The sequence below is a fragment of the Leptosomus discolor genome, chromosome 13, assembly GCF_034619465.1.
Source record: "Leptosomus discolor isolate bLepDis1 chromosome 13, bLepDis1.hap2, whole genome shotgun sequence".
In the NCBI taxonomy this organism is placed as follows: domain Eukaryota; kingdom Metazoa; phylum Chordata; class Aves; order Leptosomiformes; family Leptosomidae; genus Leptosomus; species Leptosomus discolor.
The window spans coordinates 15,564,433-15,585,264 of record NC_141403.1 but is presented as its reverse complement, the minus strand read 5'-3'; the positions used below and the strand labels follow the sequence as shown (position 1 = coordinate 15,585,264).

The 20,832-nt window shown below is 43.3% G+C and overlaps 1 protein-coding gene across 1 annotated transcript; it reads left to right on the top strand.

The window, feature by feature from the left end:
• Positions 1-154: 154 nt before the first annotated feature.
• On the top strand, positions 155-19,712 carry TWSG1 (twisted gastrulation BMP signaling modulator 1). The gene is made up of 4 exons (XM_009953880.2): positions 155-277; positions 7,673-7,772; positions 11,321-11,587; positions 19,531-19,712. Exons 1-4 carry the CDS (start codon positions 155-157, stop codon positions 19,710-19,712), a joined length of 672 nt encoding a protein of 223 aa, XP_009952182.1.
• The last annotated feature ends 1,120 nt before the right edge of the window (positions 19,713-20,832 follow it).

Here is a 20,832-nt window from a genome sequence, read left to right as displayed (position 1 = left end):
TTTTTTTTTTCCCGAAAAATACGGATCTTTATTGAAGGAGTTGAAGGGGGAAGGGAAGTAGGATTTGACTTGAGTTCCCATAGCCCTTTCAGTTGCTGGGTTTTATTTTGGTGCTGGTTGAAGTACTTGTGAAAATTGCTCACCTGCAGGAAACATGAGGCCGCAGTATGTCACAGTGCCCACAGTCACTGTCCTTCTGCTCCTGCTGTGGATCCAGGCGTCAACAGGCTGCAATAAGGCTCTCTGTGCTAGCGATGTCAGCAAATGCCTGATACAGGTACGAGTCATGGTTCCTTTATTTGCTTTTAAGTGATTAAGAAACAGTTCTGAACCTGTGTCTTGAAAAGATCCAGTGATGCAAATAAACGGTATTTTATGTTAAATAATGCCTTTTTAAAGAAGTTAATTTGGTCTCCTGCACATGTAAGTGCAGATTAACAACCATTTTATAGATAATATTAAGTGGATGTGTATATAGGCATGTTTCTTTTCTTAATGGAAACATGTTGAAGTTGAAGATAGTGATTCCTGGGTTACTGGTTGAAGCCACTACCAGCCACACTGTTAGTTTTCAGTCTCTTTCTTCTTTATTAGTGATATTATGAACAAGCAGAAATTTCAAACAGACGTTTTATTAGAAAAGTTTCTGTGGACAACAATTGTTTTTTTTAAAGATACCTGCAATACCAGAAGTTCAAATGTGCTTGTAGTCTTCCCATATATGTCTGAGATTTTCCCCTTACCTTGCAATCCCTCCACTTTCTTAAATCTCCTGGCCCAGGCAGAGGGTCAGTAGTTGATGCCTGATATTCTCCATAACATCAGGTTTGTACAGTCAATTAAAAAAGTGCCTAAAAACTTGCATGAGAGAACAAACATGACTAGAGACCTAACTTGTCTTAGAGTCTTGAGGTGCATTTGGGAAAGCTTTTTGATCAGAGGGACCTATGGCTACTGATAGTAATGAGCAAGCTCTGAAAGCATGTGGGCCTACCTAAAAACCAAAGCAAAACAAAAACCAAATACTTATGAGTTGTGTTGGTAGGAAGTGGATGTTAAATCCAGATGCTGCTTTTGACTCGGTGAAAGAATCAGGCTGAGACTGGGTTGCTGCTCTTAGAGCAGGAGTTAAGAGGTACAGTGTGCAGCAGAACAAAAGTGCCTCTTTTAGCAAAATTGCAAGCAGTTCTGATAACTACCAAGTATTTATTTGCTAATGGTGTACTGAGCATGGTTCTTGACTCCGTATTGAAAAAAGGAGCCTTCATGTGGTCAGTTGCAGCTTTTTTAAAATAAAAATGTTATTTACGGCCTCTTTGTAGAAAGGCAGTAGCAGAGAGCACAAACACCGCGTGCCGGTAACATGCTAGAGCGCTTACTGTAACTGTATGGTCACAGTCTGAGAAGTGGTGCAGAAGTGGCATGAAGCATTTCTGTGTTTACTTCATTTCGTTGACTTCTGTATAAAATTTGTTTGGTTTACAAATAAAGTACTTCCCAGATTTACAGATCCATCCTTTGGAATGAAGACTGACTGTGGGCTGAACAGTCCTCTTTCTGGCTTCTGCACTGCTCGTGCTTCACAAAAAAAAAAAAATTAAAAAATAAAAAAAATTGGAGTTTCTAGCGCCACAATGGTTTGTGGAGTTGTTAAATAAGGGAGTGAGAAAGAGGCTTTTGAGTTTCACCTTTTCAAAGACAACCCCGATGGTTTTGCTAGTACATTGGGCATTGTGCACTGCGACAAACTGATGCACTTACAGGTTCCTTCTGTTGCATTTTTTCAAATAGCCTCGAGGCTGGAAACCTTTGAAAAGTGAGATGCTAGTTGTGGCATTGGACGTACAAAGCACCGAAATGGCAAGTGCAGCCATTGGTACAAGTGCAGGCAGTACAGATTGGTTGATTCAGGGGAAAGCTGTTGGTCCAGGTGAAGGGGAGAACAGGGAAGATAGGTATTGTCTCCTTTTCCTGTGCCACAGGTAGAGTCCACTGTCCATGAGAGCAGAGACATCTTCTTCCCAAGTAATCACTTGCCTTCTATCAAGTCAAGCTTGAGACATCCGGCATTTAAACTTTATTTTTATGAGCTAGTCTGAATAGAGTACAGCCCAGGAGAAGCAGAGCTAATGCTACTGGAGTCCTTCCTCTTCTGGGCCTAAGACGGCTGAGGTTCAGCGCTGCACAGAAGTGGCTCACATGGCTGTGCTTTACTTGGATTTTGTTGGCATCCTTGAAGCGACACAGCCCTGTGCATGCAGAGACACCCCCGCGCTGCTTTACTTGTTGTGGATGTGTTCCCTCTTACTTTGTACAGGTGATGTGGAATCTCTTTTTGAAGCATTTCCCTGAAATCAAAATTGTATGCAGTTCTCGGAGACCCTGAAGTAGCGCAGGCCGTGTGAATGGTGTACAATTACGGGGCAATGCCGCTGTTTGTTTTCACCGTCTGGCTGCTCTCTTCCTGTGAACAGGCCTGACGTACCAGTCAGTATTCATTCTTTGTAGAAGAACGGATCAGGTCAGACTAGTCTTGATTGTGGATATGAAGACTCCTAAAGCTTTGGCTTAAAGCAATTGTCATCTTCCCTTTTTTTTTTTTTTTTTAAAAAAAAAAGTCTTCAGTGCTGTTGTAGCAGAAGCACTGCACTGGTATGTGAAGTGCGTCTCATTTCTCGGGTAGGCATACAAGTGGAGTATAGCTGTGTATTTTTTTTCCCCCTCTAAACTCTTCTGGAGAAATCTGAGCTTAAAAATAAATTACTGTGTTGAGTTAGTTTGCTTGACTATCACATGACAATTTTTCCCTAACCTATTTTTGTAACTGTTATAGTTTGGCAAAATCCATGGCTTGAAACCAAGATAATGTCACTCGGAGGCAACTGGGGGAGCAAACAGAATGTGAATGTTTGTCATCTGCATCTGCGTGCAGAAAGTGAGGCTGCCTGTGTTAAGAGACATAATAAGACAAAAGACCTGCTCTCTCAAAAAGCATATGGTTAACATAAATATTTTTGCCAGCATGGCTAGAAGTCAGTACAGTCATTACTGCCACTCCTTAGGAGCTGCTCTGCTTAAGGGTGGTCCCTACATAAATATTTATTTTGTTAGGTCCAGAACAGAGCATGAGATCAACAACTTGCATGCGTTCAGCTTTCCTTTTTCGTCCTGAGGCTCTAGCTTCATCGGTGCTCTTGTTGTCTGCTCCGTGTTTGTCTGTAAGCAAAGACCTATAAGAAAATAGCTTGAGGCATCTCTCTGCATAAGCTTAGCCTTTGCAAAAAAGCTTTGTGGCTTCCCGTAGTTGTTGGAGGACTTGTGGATAAGGCTTGGGAGTGTAGGCAGAGTGGGACCACAAAATGAGTTCCCTTGGGGGCTTCGGATGTAGCTCCTTCCCATGCCTGGGACTGATTGGGTCGTTGAAGTCAGTAACCAACTGTTGCCTTGCTTTTCAGGTAGGCCACCGAGCCCCGGTTGCCCACGCCATGCGTGTCGCAGTGTTTATTCTAGCCCATCTGTTGTTGACTTGTGGGTTGTTTTGCTGTTTCCACGTGTGGAGGAGATGAGAAGGCCAGTTACGCTCGTTGGGCGGAGTGGAGGCGCATATTGTGTCCTTGCAACATGGAGGAAATCCTTGAAGGCAGAAACCTCTAGGATGAGACATTCCCACAATTGTTTGTAGCAAATGGGTTTGAGGCGAGTCCCGGGCTGGCTCTTGCGGTGCAGAGCTACCTGCAGCAGTCGGGCTTGGGTGGGACATCCGTGTTCTGCTGGAAGTCGAGCTTTGCCGTCTCATCTGCAGCAGCTCCTTAAACTCCTGCTGTGTGTAGGAACTGAACACTGCTATAGTTCAGGCACGGATTTCAGGTCTTCCTAAAGAGGAGTTGTTTTCCGGAGAACACAGAGTTTTGTCTCCTGAACACTACATGCCTACAGTCACCTTGGCTGGTGCGGTATCATTCCGATTAAAATCTCTCTTAGTCTTTGTCTTCACCCCCTGTTAATCTTGTGTACAAACTTGTTGGCTTGAAAGGATTTCCAAGACTTTTTAGTCCTGTGGTATGAAATAAACACCACTCCTTAACTTCAGGGCTTAGGCATCTAGAAATTACTTTTCGTGCGTATGTTGTAGCTGTCGTACGTAACGCAGTTGGGTTAACAAAACAGTTCTGGCTGGTTTGCTTCCAGGAGATTTTCTGTTATTAAACTGTTCTAGGAAAAAAACATTAGCTCTTTTTCTTTCACTCTTCCTTCCAGTTTGCAAAGATGTTGCCAATGCCTTCAGGTCCTGTTTCTCACTGAGCTGAGAAAACAGTCTCTGTCATTTCAAGAAAGCTTTGAAAAAATGCAGATGTTAAATACCTTGAAAAATCTTTATTTGCTCTCTGGAGCAGAAGTGTCTTTATTGTATGAACATGACTGCTTCCTATTTAGTGCTGTATTTTTAGACTTGAGAGACTTATTTCTTGCCTAGCAAAATACATTCTCCGGTGCACCTTCAGTAGTTCAGCTTGGGAAGTTGCCAAGTTGACTTATGAGTAATATTTTCTTCCACTGACGCCTCACCACCCCCAGCTATCAACAAGGAACATTTCTCATTCTGCCTCGCTTCACCCATGTCTCATATAAGCATTCTTTTTAAAAGATGTATCCTGTACAAGTATCCAGCGTGGATGAGTCAGGCAGAGGGACTCGAGGGTGGTTGAGGAAGCCATGTACGTGCAAACACATACATGGAAAAACATACAGTTATTGCCCTGAAGAGACAGTTGAACTGTGAGAGGGAGGGAGCTGGAGAACTGTGCAGAAGACTAATTAGGTTGCTCTTTCTGCCCTCCTCCCCCTCCAAGTGAAAGGAAGGAGAAAAAAAAAAAAAAGAAAATAAGATTTAAAAATATGCTGCTCGTAAGCTCCTCCTGTAAAAGTAAAATACTGGTAGGTATAGTGATGCTATCCCAAGCTAGTGCTTACACATACTGAAGCTAAGCAGAATTTTTTTGTTGTTGTCTTGCAAACGTATACAATAAGGTTACATTTAGTTCAGCGAGAATACTCTTCTCTTAGATTCACACATTGCGAACTATAAAACTGAAACAACTTTAAAGTTAGTGGATTTTCTGGCTTTGATTCATACATCACATTTAATAGTTCACAGAGAATCACCTCCTCCCACATACTGGCTTGTTGGTGTTGCAATGTCTTTAATGAGTATGAAGTTGTTTGCCCAGTTTCACTGTTGAAGAGCAAGTATAAAGGATCTTTTTAATGCTAATATGTATTAATACTATTCTCTGGCCAAGGTAACAGTACTTTACTCATAGTTGGTTTTAAAGTTATTTTATTTGGACTTTTTATTCTCAAGGCTGACACAATCTGTTTGTCAAACGGTAAGATAAATATTTTAGAAATGCGTCATTCATTCACATAAGTTATTTTTTTAAGTTTGTGGTGTCTCCTCTTGTGGGAAAAAAATGTATATTTTATTAGTGAGCTTATTCTTCATCTTTCATTTGGAAACAGGATTGTAATAGGTGACATTAATAAACTTTGAGGATGAAAAAGTAAAATATATTGATAGTTTTCCACTCTGTAAGTAAAAATTCAAGACTTACTAAGACTGTGTGATGCAGAAATGCATGTGGAGCAGGAGTTCACGGTCAATCATGCAGCAGGGCAAACAGTTCACATTAAATCGTGCAGGCGACATCATTTCTCGGTGCTACATAGAACACGCAATAGTCTGTGAATTTGGTTTCTTTGCTGGCTTCAAGAAGATTTGTGATCTGGGGTGAAGTGAAAGGAGGAATAACAGATTAGTGAATTTATACTGCATTAGTACATGGTAGCACGTCTGCAGCAGGTCTGGGGGTTTGTTCACTTTGAGTCTGGAACTGGGAGCCCCAACGCTTCATTTGCTGTGTTCTTAAGCCCTGTCCCCAGCAGACCTCCCTCTGAAATGCACCCTGCGGTCTGCTGCAGGCCTGTGTCCCTGGGCAACTCCCCAGGCTGCGGGTGTTTGCAGTTGCCGGTGTTGCAGAATAAAGAGAGGATGGGGGTCGTACACCTTCGGGTGCAACTCTGTGCCTTGCCTTCCCTAGCAAAGGCACTCCTGATGTTTGGTGTAAAAACGCCTCCTTCCCTCCCCACTTGATGTTTAACAGTAGCAGGCAAAGAATTGCTTTAGAAGTGGAGTTTTGCCCCCTTGGCTTCTTCTGAAGGCGCTACAGAAAGACTTTGTGGGCGATGTTTGTGTCTGCTGGTAAGGTGTGGTGACCCGACCCAGCTGTGGTTAGCTGAGGTGGAGCCTCAGGTGGTGACTCCAGGTTAGGAGAATTTCGTGCCAAACCATCTTCCTGCCCTTCCCTCCTGTCCACATGCGTCTCCCGAGCACACTGCCACGCGTCCCTGCCCTGCCTCTGGAGAACGGGATCACAGAGCAGGGATGGGCGTCATCTTCCCCCAGTCCGGTGCATGGCAGGGATTTGCCAACGGCTCTTCCAGTAAAGCTGGGGGTGGAAAGGATCCTGTGGTCAGTGTTTCCAGTAACAGGAGTTTGTTTTCTCACCAGTTGTATGTAAAGTGATAGTTAGACAGACGTCATCAAAACCAAATTCTTAGACAGGACAACCAAATGTGACTTCTTGACTGTCTGTGTTTGGCTCTACAGCGTGATTCAAGCCTGTATATTATCGTCATGTAGCCACAGTCTTTCAGCCAAACTGGAATTAGTCGGATGGATTTGAGCTAGAGGGAAGGAGACCGCCTGGTTTTTAGGTTTCCTTCATCCATGTAGGCTATTTCTGTGCTGTGAGGTCGACAAGTGTATGTCTTCAGCAGGACTGCTAAACCAGTCGGTGTCGTCTGCTTTAGGTAATTTGAAGGGAAAGGTTTGTCATCTTGCTTCCATGCTTTTTCCATTTTCCTAGCTTAAGGGTTAACAAAACCCACGTATGCATACCAATTCACTGTCTAGAGGCTCCAGAAGTGTTGGAAGTATCCCAAGGTGTCGGCTTGGGGGGGGGAGGGGGTTGTTTTCATAATAGCAAAAATGAATCAGCTGGACCTGGGGGTGAACAAATAGTCTGGTGCTAATATTGCACATGGAGAGCAATGTGTAACAGGTGTTCAGAGATGCACAAAATCCTGTGGTCAGACAACTTAACTGGGTAAGTTCCTTTTAGAATCCACAAGTAGGTGTGATGGTGGATGTTGTGTGTCTTCTTGAGTATGCACATGTGGCTTATAGTAACTTCCTTTTTTAGCTAAATTATAATGTACGCACACTATTTATATATAAAGAAACATCCTCCTTTGAATTTCCTGTTGTGATGGGAAAAACAGTCAAAGAACTTGTAGATTCAGGCATACACAGAGGTGCACACACCTTTCCCTTTAATAGGATTTTTTCCTCTTTTAAATACTGACTCAGATTTGTCTTTAGAATGTCAAGTTTAAAAAAACCCAAACAAACCCAAACAAACTTGCAAAAGATCCTTTTGTAAACTAAGGTCGGTTCTGTGGTCGGAACTATTTTACCAGTTACTCCCTGTATTAGTGTACTAAGCTTTTTTAATGCTGTAATTTGAGTTGTGGCTTGAGGAGAAATCGCTCTGCCATGTTGGCATTTTACATCTGGGATTGCTGCGGTGTGATGAGTTTCTGTTGTTTTCAGGAGCTGTGTCAGTGCCGCCCTGGGGAAGGGAACTGTTCCTGCTGTAAGGAGTGCATGCTCTGCCTGGGCACGCTTTGGGATGAGTGCTGTGACTGTGTTGGTAAGTTCGCAATTCTTTGGAATTTTCTTCTTTTTTTTAAATCGCTTCCTCCTGCCACATGCCTACCTCACAGTCTTATAATAGAAGTAAAACATCAGGACAGAATTTGGCTTTAAACATCTTACAGCTCGTTCTGTGGGTACTGAATAAATTACTGTGGGGAACCAAACATTTGAAGGCCGTATCTGCTCTATGGAGTGGGGGGTGGCAGTAGTCCAGAGTTTGCTTGGTTAATACCATCATGACTGACTATTAATTTTGTCTCCAAAACATAACCTCCTTTTTGAATTGTCATCCTGAGGAAACTACGCAGCACCTGCTTCATGGGGTTGGATCCTGTATGGAGGTTTCTAACTGTAGAGTGTATTGACAGATACTGCACAGGGACAATTTTAGGTTTGAGTTCCCTTGTGAGTCCTGAGGACTAGTAGTAAATATGCATGGCCCAATGTTTTCATCATTCTTTTATTTGCAAAAAGAGCTCTTTGTGGAGGGTAAGCAGTAAGCAGTGGAGCGGCATGGTCCTGCACATGTGTGATTCTTCCCAGTGGCATTTTCAGCCCCTGCACCTGTGGAGGAAATATCTTTAGAAAGAGGCCCTAGAGTTTTTGTTTTTTCCATTTGATCTTCTTGAAAAGTGAAATACATATATCCCTTTTACCCCTCCAATGTCTTCTGGGTTTTTGTAACGTCATACTAAAGTGTACTGTTGTCATACTCAGTCACAGGGGTGAGGAACAGCATAGTAGGTTATTTCCCTGTTCAGAACTGTTACCTGTTGTAGAAAGCAAGGCATAGTGTGCCGATCTCCTCTAGGGAGAGGAAGAACCTACCTCTTGGGATTGTGAAGAAAAAAAGCGGTGCACGCAACAGGTTTTTTTTCCTAAATCTGCACGTTATTCACTGTGCTGCTGCTCTTTCCCGTGGTGTTATCCAGGAGAGAGGTTAATGGGGTTTCGGGTTCAGTTTCCCAGTACTGAGTAAACTGAAACACCTGATGGTTGGTGGTTCTATGGTGTGGTCCCATTCTCCTCCTCCTCAGCGTAGGGTCATCCTTGCTGTAGCCTTATTCAAATGAGGAAACAGGAGTGCATGCCATACCCAGCTTCCTGGAGGCAGTTCTTTGCTGGTACTTGAGCCGATATTTTGGTCTGGAAGGTGATCATGCCTAATGTAAAAGCAGATAGGTGGTTGTGTCTTTCAGGTCATGTCTGCTCCAAGGTCAGGTATTGCCTGCTACCCTCCAGCACTAACTGTACTGATGTTCAGTTGATGCCCTGTGTTTTGTGTGTATGTCCTCTCCCTTCTCTGACAGGGAAAAAGCCACTGGAGGACAGAGAACAGCCACGGGTTCCTCTTTCCTCTATTTTTCTGCGCTTTGTAGGTTAAGCTTTTCTGGTCCCTCATGTAAAGGCTTGTCTGCTTCTACCATTTCAATACCCCTTTCTGCATCTTCTCATCAACTCCAAAGCAGCAATGTAGGCATGTTTGTTCCTAACCAGTTGCTCATAAGTTAAGCTTTTTTGTTTTGTTTTGTTTTAACCACAGCTACTATTTTATAGTAATTATTATATGTAAATATAATTATTATAATTGTAATACTTTTTAAAATAGTAAGAGGGAAGGATCTTTGTGGAATGAGCAGTTACCCATTAAACCATAAGCAATAGTGTCTTGGTACTATCTTAAGATAATATTTTCATACTGCCTTGATAGGCATACAAACTTGTACACGTTCTGCAATACTTTCGTAAACAATCGTGCTGTTATTTTTTTCCTGTGTGTCCTTCTTATCAGTGGAATTTATTTTCTGATTCCAACCTGACAGAGGGGGCCTCTAGAAATGCTTACTGGTTTCCATTTCACAACATGAATACAATTACATCAACTAGAGTGTACCTCTCTTGATGTATCTGTATGAAACTCTTACCTGGTTTGATGCCTTCCTAAATAATTTTCACGTGGGCATCCTCTGTTACATGTGGTATGGTGAATATTCCAAGTGCTTACCAAAAGGTGATAATGCAGGGATAGAAATTTTTTATTAAAGCAGTGAGTCCAGGAGCATCTGTGAAGAGCAAACCTGGTTGAGAGGAGTAGGAAAATAATTGTTTATGGTAGGGTTTGTGTAAGTGGAATTATTTTTTAGTGTGACCTGATTTGTTTGGAGGAGAGGCTTATTTGTTTTCTTACCCAGTTCTTGGCTCACCTTTTTATAGGAGCAGACTCTTGTGTTGTTCCTATTACAAAGTGCTGGTGATGCTAACCACTTGCTTAAGATTTGCCAGATCTCATGCTAATTGTCATGCACAAACTTCATTCTGCTTTGCTCGTTATGGAAATCCGTCTACTTAGATTGAAAAGATTGTGGGTTTGTATAAGGCCCTAGTTAAACAGGATTTCCAAAGCTGGAGTCCTAATGTATCTGCAGGGCAGGCGAAGCTTCTCTGGTTGTGTGGGGCAGGTAGACTTTGCACATTTATGTCCTCTATTGCTTTGATACTTCAGGGATTGGTGTGCTTTGCAGCTGTAGCTGTAGCTGTCTACAGCTATGTCTGTGAAACTACCCAAAACGATATCCAGATGTACATGAGGAAAATGGATTTGTCTGTCTCTTGTCAGATGACTTCTAATAGTGTTTTAGGGCTTCAGAGTTGAAAGACCTGTGCAAATACATCTTTCCTTTTTAATCTTGGTTGTTTCAATGTTTGGATTAAACCAAGGTACCCTTCAGTTTTGTTGCTAGTAATAAATGTTAGTGTTTAAATGGTTAGTGAACAACTGGCACCTGTATTGCACATCACAAAAACAGTTTGTAAAAAGTGGCAAAGAGGAATACAAGGTTTCAAAAAAGATACCACAAAAGACGTTGAAAAATAAGGAAGAGGTCACCTGGGAATAAAAATTTTGCCTGTAGTGACCCCTCCAACTAAGTAGCCAAATGAGGTTCACCTCAGCTGTCTCTAAGCAGGTAAAGTAATTCAGACTCTTGCTCCCTCCTGATAGTGATCTTTTCATCTCTGGCAGGCGACTAAAAAGATCTAGTGCGCTGCTGCAGCGGATGAGATAGAATACTTGAATTGTGATCAAAAGTTTCATATATGTCAGGACTTGCCCAGATACTATCTCCATTCAGTCGTAAGCTTTCATTCCAGACTTATTCTGGTATCGATTATGCTGTGCTTTGTCTCTTTTTCCAGGGGAAACAAGCCTTTCATTGAACTCTTTATATTCTAAACTGTAATGTTGGCATAAAAAGGGAAGCAAAGTGCTGTTTAGATGGGGTTTTTCTTTTCACTTGTCTCTCAAAAGTCACAGGTGTGTTTTGTGGAAGTCTGCAGATATCTGAAACCTGCCATTATGGAAAGTTTGACCTGCTATATTTGGTGGCCCTTCCGCTATTGAGCTGCAAGTGGGATATATATAAAAGGGCTCTGTTCTGCTTAGGAAAAAAAAAAAAGGAATTTTAATTTTCTAAATATTCCCTCTGATTCCAAGGAGAAGAGTTTAAAGAGTTTTGTGTAACTTGCTGTTTAATTCCTCTGCAGGTATGTGCAATCCTCGCAATTACAGTGATACACCTCCAACGTCCAAGAGCACTGTCGAGGAGTTGCATGAACCAATTCCTTCCCTTTTCCGGGCACTGACAGAAGGGGATACTCAGCTGAACTGGAATATCGTTTCCTTCCCTGTGGCAGAAGAACTGTCGCACCACGAGAACCTCGTTTCCTTTTTAGAAACAGTGAACCAGCCACAGCATCAGAATGTCTCTGTTCCAAGCAACAATGTCCACACACCTTACTCTAGTGACAAAGGTAACGAGCATAGTGTCTAAATTCCTAGCGTTTCCTCTTGTCTCTTCCAGGAGCCTTCTTGGTGCATCTTCTGTGCTTGTCTGTACTCACTTCTTCTTTTCCTATCAAAATGTGAAAAGTTCAGTCTGTCTTTGAGCATGGTGTAATGAAAGGAGTAAAGCAAAAGGGTTGAGGAACATGGAAGATGGTGTTAAAGTGTCTGGTGATCTTAGGAGACACTGAACCACGCGAGTTTGAAGTCTCTGTAATTCCTCCTGCGGCACAAGGCAGTTTGTGTTATTTCGTGTGCACTGGCGCGGTATGTGCTTTGACTTTGAAGCAGTTACCTGTAGTTTAGGAGACAGGACAGACCAAAAACTGAATCCAAATCATGTGTCAGTGCAGAGGTGGGCAACTGAAACGCATGGCTTCAGAGGTTTAAGAAAGCCACGTGCCATAAACCATTGTACCTGGAATAGGTGCTTATTTCTTTCATCTCAGCTGGCATAACTTGAACTCTTTAGAAGGATGGTTTGTAGGAAATCTAGGATTAATAGTAAACCTGAGTGGGATTAGCAAGATCGCTTGTTGTGTTGAGGAGGGATATGTGACAGACAATCTTAAAAATAGGTAATTTGAGGGTGGGGGTTCAACTTACGGACTCCTTCCTCTTGTTTTATATCAAGTTGTATTCTCACCTTCAATGTAGAGGACAGATCAGAATATTGTTTGGGGGCAGATGAGAAGTTCGAGGTAGTGACAGCAGTGGTGTAAGAAAAAGTACTCTCTGCTCCTTGGTTCCCATGCGAAACCTGAATTACTTTTCCCTGAAATCATTACATCAGACGTGAAAGAATCTCATAAACAGTTCATAGTGAAATTGCTGCTTAACAAGGAGAAAAGAGCATCTGATTTGTTTTATTAGTGTAATTAATGCTTTGCTTCCTTCCCAACACACACTTTAAATATTTGTAACCCCATATGTTGCTGTTGTGATGGCTCTTTTATCTTCTCAATGAAAGATACCCTAAGTGATGGACACGCTGCTTTTCCATGCCACTGTGAACCTTTGGCCTAGTTACGTTTCTGTGTAGGACTGCTGTTGATTAAATGGGACCATTAATGGCAACTTTTCTAATTTCCTTTGGTTAAGGCACGTTAGAAAAATAAATTAATTCCAGAACTGGGAAACCAGATGGTCAGAAAGCATCTCATTCATATGTCTTTGACATTATTAAAACGCTTGCTCGCCATTATGAGAATGATGCAGGAAGACATGTTAGATGGCAAGCCACAAGAAGCCCTGTGTGCAAACACTACAGTATTTAAAGATGTAAATTATACTTGGAAAAAAAATATGCTTAGAACAATTTTGAATATATCCCACTGTACTTAGGTATTGCAGCTCAGATGACTGTTCCCTGACAGTCCGTCACTGCCATACCAGCAGGATGGGCTAATGATAGTTTTGGATTAAACTTGGAATTTGAGTTGCATCTCAAGGGTGTGGAGGAGTTGATTTTAACAACACGGACAAATACATAACACTGCAATTTTTTCTTAGTCAAAAGTCTCCTTCCTTTCATTTACTAAGAACGTATAAGAGATTAGGTTGAGAGGGCTTTCACTGGAATGATGAGAGTCCAAAAACAACAGTTATAGGTGGAAATAGTTACCAAATGCCACTGGTTTTCAGGCTTCAGTAACACTTAGAACAGAGCTGTTCTTGTAATCATTGGCTATGCCTCCTCGATCTTAGTGAGCAGTGAAGAACTGGAAAAGGTAAAAAATGGCTTTCAACATCCTATAATTTAGGTATCTAAATGTGTAAGCCTGTTGAGGAGTCTCTCTTTTCTTGGTCACAATGTAGGTAACTTTGTAGTGCTCTGTTTTATCAGAAGTCATATTAAAGATTGCTTATGAAAACATGGATGATTTGAGCATTGAGAACAGAAGAAGGTGGAAAGAAGAGTTGGCTGCTGGCCTCGGTCAGTTGATGTTTATTATGATGGAAGCAAGGACAACTGGGGAATTGTGCTGCTTGTGCTGGATGTTGTGTGAGCCAAGGGGTGGCATTGGTTTTAAAACTTTTTTTTGATGAGTTAATTGGGGAAGGAGTAACCAGAAGGTGGAGGAGTGGTAGGTCAAGGGCTAAAGGGCCTAGTGAACATGAGCATGGAGAGGGAGCCCAGGAGGTTTGGTGGAGTCTGACGGCTTCTGCCCATGCAAAGTTCAGTCACACAACCAAGTCACTGTGGTGTAACAAGCTAGCGTGTGTTAGAAGAGCCACTGAAGGAGAGGGTGGGTCTGTGTGTGTACGTGTGCGTGCTCAGTTGCATTAAATACAAGCTTAGCCTCCAGTGGAAGAAACTGAAGACCACGTCTTTACCCTTTCCTTCTCCCCAGACATGCTGCTACGCTTCAGGGCACATCTTGCAAGTGGAGGTTCCTTTGGGTGACTCGCTAAGCAGTTGTCTTCAAGGCAGTGATGTTCAGGGATTTGAAAGAATATTCCTATGAGTAGGAACACAGGTGCTTTATGTTTTCTTTACAGCTCTGTGCATCCTGTTTTGTGGTTCTTCTGTGGCTCCTTGAGTGCTTCCCTCCAACATGGTGCGCTGGCAGTGGCCTGTTGCGTTGCCCTTAAAGGGAGAGGGCCCAGTGAGAGGTAGATTGTGGTAAGGGGACAGGAGTCTCTGTGCTGTCTTCTGGAATACATCCCAAAATTTGGAAAGGCTCTGCCTACAAATCCCCCTTGTCCCGTTGTGTAAGACAGTTCTGATTTTCATTTCACCGTGCGTTCCTGCAGAGACCACAGTTAAGCTGATCCGGGGAGCTGTAGCTGCTCGATGCAGTCTGGGTGAGTGCCAGGAAAAGCAGCACCAGCCACGGGAACCCATGAGCTTTGTGCACGAGTGGCGTGAAGCCACCGGCCCCGGCGGGAGGGCGGCTGTAGATCCGGGAGGAGGTGGGGTGCGGTGGGCTATAAAGCATTCCTTTCTCGCCCCAGCCTACTGCGAGCCCAGCCACCAGACCTTGAACTTCCCCGTTATTATCTTAATGAGTGTCTTCCCCTTCCTCCTCTGAATTGGCTTTTAACATTTTAGCTGGCGAAGTATGCGTGCGCTGCTGGAGCTGCTGTAGTTCTTCGTGTCAGTAGTTTCTGGCATTTGAGCCACTACTTCAGAGAGGATGGTGGTGTTTATTAATTTAGAGCTACATTTATGCTTTTTTCTTTTTGCTTTGCTTTTAGCTGATGCCCTCCGAGCTCTGAACTGCGAGTTCAGCTGTTTAAATAAGCTTAATTGTTTCAGATGATGACAGGATGTTGGCGAGAGAGAGAGAGGGGAACTAGATAATCTTCTGGCAACTGATGAAACAAAATCTGTGTTGTAGTTAAGGGTTTCTGACTTGCAGTGCTTGGCGACACGGGATGGCGTCTGCTCAGCGCTTCCGCTCCCCTCCAGTGCCAGCCAGGTAGAGGAGAGCTAGAAATCCAGTAAAGTGGCGTCTACCTCTGTAGGTACTCTAGGAAGATTTTTTTTTTCTTTTAAATGTTGCTTTTTATAAGTTATGATTGGCATTAAATGGTGTGGCTGCTGGATGGACAGTTACCTTTTTGAAGTACTTCTAGAGCTACTGATAAACAGACCAGCAGACAACTGAACTTATGTAGCACCTTTAACTTCAAAGGTGGTATGCAGGGAATTGTCATTAACCGGGGAAGTTTTTTCATCTTGTAGATAAGCATTTTTCCTTAACCTACAAGAACTGATTGTTTTATCTTCTCAGAGTTGCTAAATTCCTCCATTGTGCCCCAGATCTCACTTGCAGCACAGGCAGTACTTTAGCAAAGCCTGATAGAAACATCCGTCCATTACTTCTGGTCATTTTGAATTTAGACTTGATTGTTATTTCTCCTACACAACCCTTCTTGAGTATGAAGCGGGGGGGGGGGGGGGGGAAATGGTGAGAAACTCATGTTCTGGAAACAAAAGAATGCTGCTGTGTCGTTTTCCCTCCCTGCACCTGTAGTCTGTAGTCCTTACTGCGTGAAAATCGGCAAAATGCAAATGAAAGAGCTGTTGCTGCACTAAGTAACATTGTTTTTATCTACACTGAGGGAGCCAAGTGATGACTATGTAATTAGGTTTGTGAAACAATTTAAATACTCTCTGGGATCCCAACTGAGCCTGTAGGTATGTATTTTTTCCCTGTGTAACTGTGTTTCTGCAGCCTATAAAAAGGGATTTAATACTTGAAGGGAGGAACTCTCCTGCTTTCAGTAATTCAGCCTCTACTCAGGCATGCAGATGCTGCTGGGGAGGGGACCGGGAGTGTCCCGTGAGGAACAAAGTGCACCCTGGCCAGTCTGACTCGTTCAGACCTGGCAAGTCTCTGAGCGAGCTGGACTTCAGAGACGGTTTGGTACCGTGTACATGGAGCACGTTCTCCAGCTGCTGACGGGAGCTACTGGAGCTGCAGAGCTACTGCTGGCTCTGGCCTGGCAGGTACAGTCTGTCCTCTCCCCTTCACAGCATTTTTGGACTGGTCCTCTAGGACATAATCCTCTTGGCTTGTGTGCAGGTGGAAATAAAAACTTTCTTCTCCACTCTTCAGTCAGTCAAGATTAACATCGTGGTTTGTTGCTGCCACCTTGATAAGGTTCCCAGTTTGGTCCTGTGAGAGTGGTCAAGGAGACCAGTCTCCAGTCTCACAGGACCTGACTGCTGTCATCTGGTTTTGCCAGGGTTATGGGCCTGGTGCTGCTCGTCCTCCAGCCTCCTGCCCCCTGAGAGATGTCTTCAGTCTCTCAGTTCGGTGACATGGATCTTTACATCCTAGAAATCATAGGCTCTTCTTCCAAAAGAGATTTATTTCAAATTTCAGCAGGCGTTAGCTGATGAACTGGGCTACTCTAGGACTTCTGCACTGGTGCTAACATGGGTGAGGCTGTCGCAGATGAGGTTAACATGAAGGTGAACACGGATGTCTCCTAATACAGAGGGCACTGGTCATCCTCTGGTGTGAAGACGGCCTGCAAGTGCTGAGAGCAGCTAGCCCACCTCAGAACGTGCATGACTTTCCTGACAAGCTTTCCTGACCTACTGCAGGCTTTCCTTTGCATGTTGCAGGTTGGAGTGCGCTGATCAACATGTTAGCAGCCAGCACTTTGGGCAGCCCTTTGGAGAGGACTGGTTTCCTTAAAGAGTTGTTCCACTACTATCTAGGAAAGACATGAGTCATTTTGCCTTCTCAAGCTGATCCAGAGACTAGACCAGTCAGGTGGAGATGGCATCTCAAAAGCTGATTTTGCAGCAAGAAATCTTTCTGGATTAGCCAGGATTGCCTGTTTTGAGGCAGAGGCTCTGTGCCTCCAGCTGATGCCTTCTATGACTGACCCTACCTATGGCATTTAAGGTCAAACTTGAGAAGAAAACTGCTAAAAAGATGTCAAAGGAGTGAATTGGGATTAAGCAAGAGGGTACGAAGAGTATGAATATGTCTTAGAAAGGCTTCTGTAAGGCTCTTGTGCTTGCATGCCAGCACTGAACTGGTTGACTGATGGGACACTCGCTGGTGTTTAGATTTCATGAGGAATGCTGCCTGGAGACTCACCTCTCCTTTCTCACTCCCTACACTTCCACTGAAAACCTCCTGTGAGGAGGGAGGGGGACAGATACCTGGGATTGTCTGGGCCTCCTGGGAATGGATGGTGTGTGCTCCTTCTGGGGACCCTGGCAACCTGAGCTTTTGTCACTGGTGAGGAAATGTTGCCAAGTTCTTGTGCGTTCTTCACAAGAAGGTGGAACTGCTGTATGGCCTCTGGGTGGATCTTGGAGGCTGCATCTCCCTACCACTTCTCAGCTTTGGCTGAGCACCTTAGGTGTGTACCTGGCTGGTCACTCTTTGCTCATGGTGCCATTGCATATGCTTCTGTTTTGCTCTTTCCTCCTCTCCTCCATGGATAAAGTGTCCTTACTGAAGCTGTGGATATGTTGGTTCGTTTTAGGCAGAGGTTTTGTTCTTTGAAAAGTCTCTTTTCTGCGGTAACTGTGCTTCAGGATTTGTTGCAAGGGGTCATAGAAATAGAAGTGCTGGGAATGGGACAGGACTTACACAGCCGCAGCATACTTCCCTGATATTCCCAGCAGTACTTTGGGTGTTCCAAGATTTCTTGGACAACTGGAGCTTTACTTGCAGCAAAGCTTTTCTGGGAGCAGCAAACTGCTTCGGCTGTGGGTCTGTGCTTCCCACCCAAGGTCCTTATTGCCTGTTGCACTGTACATGGTATCTGCGAGGCCAGTACATCAGTTCAGAGCTTGAACAAGGCAGCGAATACTCTCTGGCTTTCAGGGGTCTGGCAGCACGTCCTGTGACCCTCCTGCAGCTTCTTAGGCAGTAGTGAAATAGTTTGACAGTGGTCAGGGTTCTCTCATACAAGTTTTAATAAATGATAATTCTTAAAAGGGTAGGCAGGGTTTCCAGATGTCGAGGAAGAGGATGCATCCACAGGAAAACTGTTGGGGACATTGTGCTCTTTTGTATGTTGTGTTGTCACTTGTCATGTGCCCAAAAGCACAGATGATTTCTGTGGTACTGGGGAAACCGACTGCATAGATCTGATGGCTTGTAAAGTGACGGAGACCCTTGCTGGCCTCAACTCTCCTTTGGACCTCACCTTAGGAGCTTGCCATGAGATATGCACGCTGCTGAGGCTGCTCATCTGTAGGACACCAGTAGTTTGAAGGGGAGGTTCTGGTGCACTTCAGCCTCCCAAGACTTGCTCGCAGATAAGAGACTGAATGAACGCTATGGTTAACAACTGCATTGCTCTGAGAGTCCTTCAGTTACTCGCCCGTCTCCGTATCTCCATGATCATGCAAAAAAAATCCCACTGTCTCGATTTACCATTGACGTTTGGATTACATTTTTCTAATCCGTGTTGGAACGTAGGTCAGTGTTTCTCCTGGATCCACGCACCATAAGCAGTAATAGGCTCAAAAGCCCCTTGATTTCTCCTGCTCATAAATCTGTCTGACGTGTGTGAGTGAGACATCGATGTTTGCAGACAGCTTTCAGCTGAGCTCTTCCCCAAAGTGTGCCGAGTTACGCTGGGGGTAAATGCGATGCAATCAAGGTCCTTTGGAGGGTGAACACAGTTAATGGTGTAATTGCCCGGTCAGCACAGAAGACAGTTGGTAGATCTGTCAGCCTGGGGAACTGGAAGTAGACTGGAGAGGGATGTTTTTGTGTTGTAGTTATGGTGAACGCCTCAGCTCCAGTTTGAGGTTGCAACACCGTCTCAGGTAATTGGACAGATGTTAGAAGAATCAAGTCACCGCTTAGGCAGAAGGGGTTTCTTAATCTTAGTAGTAAAGCTGCTGTGGTTGCTAACCAAAGAAGAAAAACATGTGCAGTTTCAAGTTGAGGAAAACGTGATTCTCTAGCTCTGTGATTTAGTGTGGCTGAAGAATATTGTGGGGTTGGGGGGGGCCTAAATAAGTGTGTTTTGGTGTTATTTAAATAACTTCTCTAAACCTGACATTTTTCGTGATAGCATATAGTAGCTGCTGGCACCTGGGAAAGTGATAGCTTGGTATTACCTTCAGAGGACACACGCCTGCGTGTTATTTTGGCGTAGGCCATCTTTACACTTTAGAAAGTACACCTTACACTTCAGTTCCAAAACCCAAAACCATTCTTACCTGTGACTATAGCAGTGAGTTAGTCCAGAAGGAGAGCAGACAACAGGTTGAGTTGTAGACACAGAAAGCTTGAAGTTAATAGATTGTACCTTGGCTCGCTGTCTCTTCTCTCTGCTTTCACTATCACCTTTTTTTTTCCCCTCATGCCTCATAGTCATGATTTGCAATCCTACTTCAAAAGCTGCACATTTAATTTTTACTAACCTTTAAAAATATTTTAAGACTTTTAAAAATTTTTTCCCCCTCTTGGTTTAGAACACATGTGTACTGTGGTGTATTTTGATGACTGCATGTCAATACATCAGTGCAAGATCTCTTGCGAGTCCATGGGAGCTTCCAAATACCGATGGTTTCACAACGCCTGCTGTGAGTGTATTGGGCCAGAATGCATCGACTATGGCAGTAAAACTGTAAAATGTATGAACTGCATGTTTTGAAGCAGGAAAATTGTAATATAGCAATACTGAGGCCAAAGTAATCTCTCTCGGTTAGAGACGGGGATTGCAAATACTGCGTTTTGGTGGAGTGCCTACTGGTTGCAATTAAATGTACCTGGTTGAAAAAAGATGTATAAAATCTGAAAACTTTTTATTTTAAATTCATGTAAGCAAGGCTAACTAGTAGAAGTTTCAACACTATGTTTTGGTTTTCTTTATTTCTGCTCCAATGGTACAGCCATGCTCATTCTTCTTGTTCTGATTGTTTTCCTTTGATTTGAACGTATTGGCTATACTGGTTTTCAGAATGTAGTACTAGATCTTGTAGTTTAGATTAGGGAAGCCTTAAGAATATGGTAATGAGATTTCTGTTGTCTAAGTTCAACAAATAATTAAATGGCTGCTAGGTTGGAGGGGGGTGGTTGTTCTTTAGGGGCTGGGGTTTTTTGTTGGTTTAGTTTCTGGTTTTGTTTTTTAACTTTATTATTATCTTCCAGTTTCTGAGCTTCTATTGTGAAATGGTATGTGGGGAAAAAGAAAAATTCGTGCTTTCTCTTCACGTTCAACGGATGGGCTGTCATGGATAAAATCCTAACTTCTTAGAAGGGCTGCCCAACAAAACACTATGTATGGGACACTTCCAAGTTTCATTTGCCCTGCTCCCATAAGTACATTGGGGCCTATGTTGCATAATTTGTATATTTTAAAAAATACATAACTTTCCGGTCTTCTCTTAGATACCAAAATAAAGCTGTTAAGTGCAGTTGCATCTCCCTCCTTTTGCACTGTTCTCTAGGGCTGCTTACTCCCTGAACGTTCAGTCCAGTAAAGGAAACATGAAGGGTTATTACGGATTAATGACTAAATGAATAAAGAAGAATGAAATGACACAAACTAGCAGGTGGTACAGGGCTACCAGTTGAGCAGTTGGCAGCAGGCGTGTTCCCATTTAGTAGTTTGCTGTGAATATTTATTCCAAAACATAATTATTTTCTTTTTCCCTATGAAATGTTGTCACTGAAGAAGGGAAGATGTGTCCGCAAAGGCAGAATCAGGATGTTCTGAGTTCAGAACATTGTCCATGTTTCTAAGTAAGAGTTCTAATGTGTTGACAGTTACA

Coding starts and splice junctions, on each gene's coding strand:
- TWSG1 (XM_009953880.2), top strand. CDS start 155: ATGAGGCCGCAGTATGTCACAGTGCCCACAGTCACTGTCCTTCTGCTC. Junction 278..7,672: donor TCAGCAAATGCCTGATACAG/GTACGAGTCATG, acceptor TGTTGTTTTCAG/GAGCTGTGTCAGTGCCGCCC. Junction 11,588..19,530: donor ACCTTACTCTAGTGACAAAG/GTAACGAGCATA, acceptor CTCTTGGTTTAG/AACACATGTGTACTGTGGTG.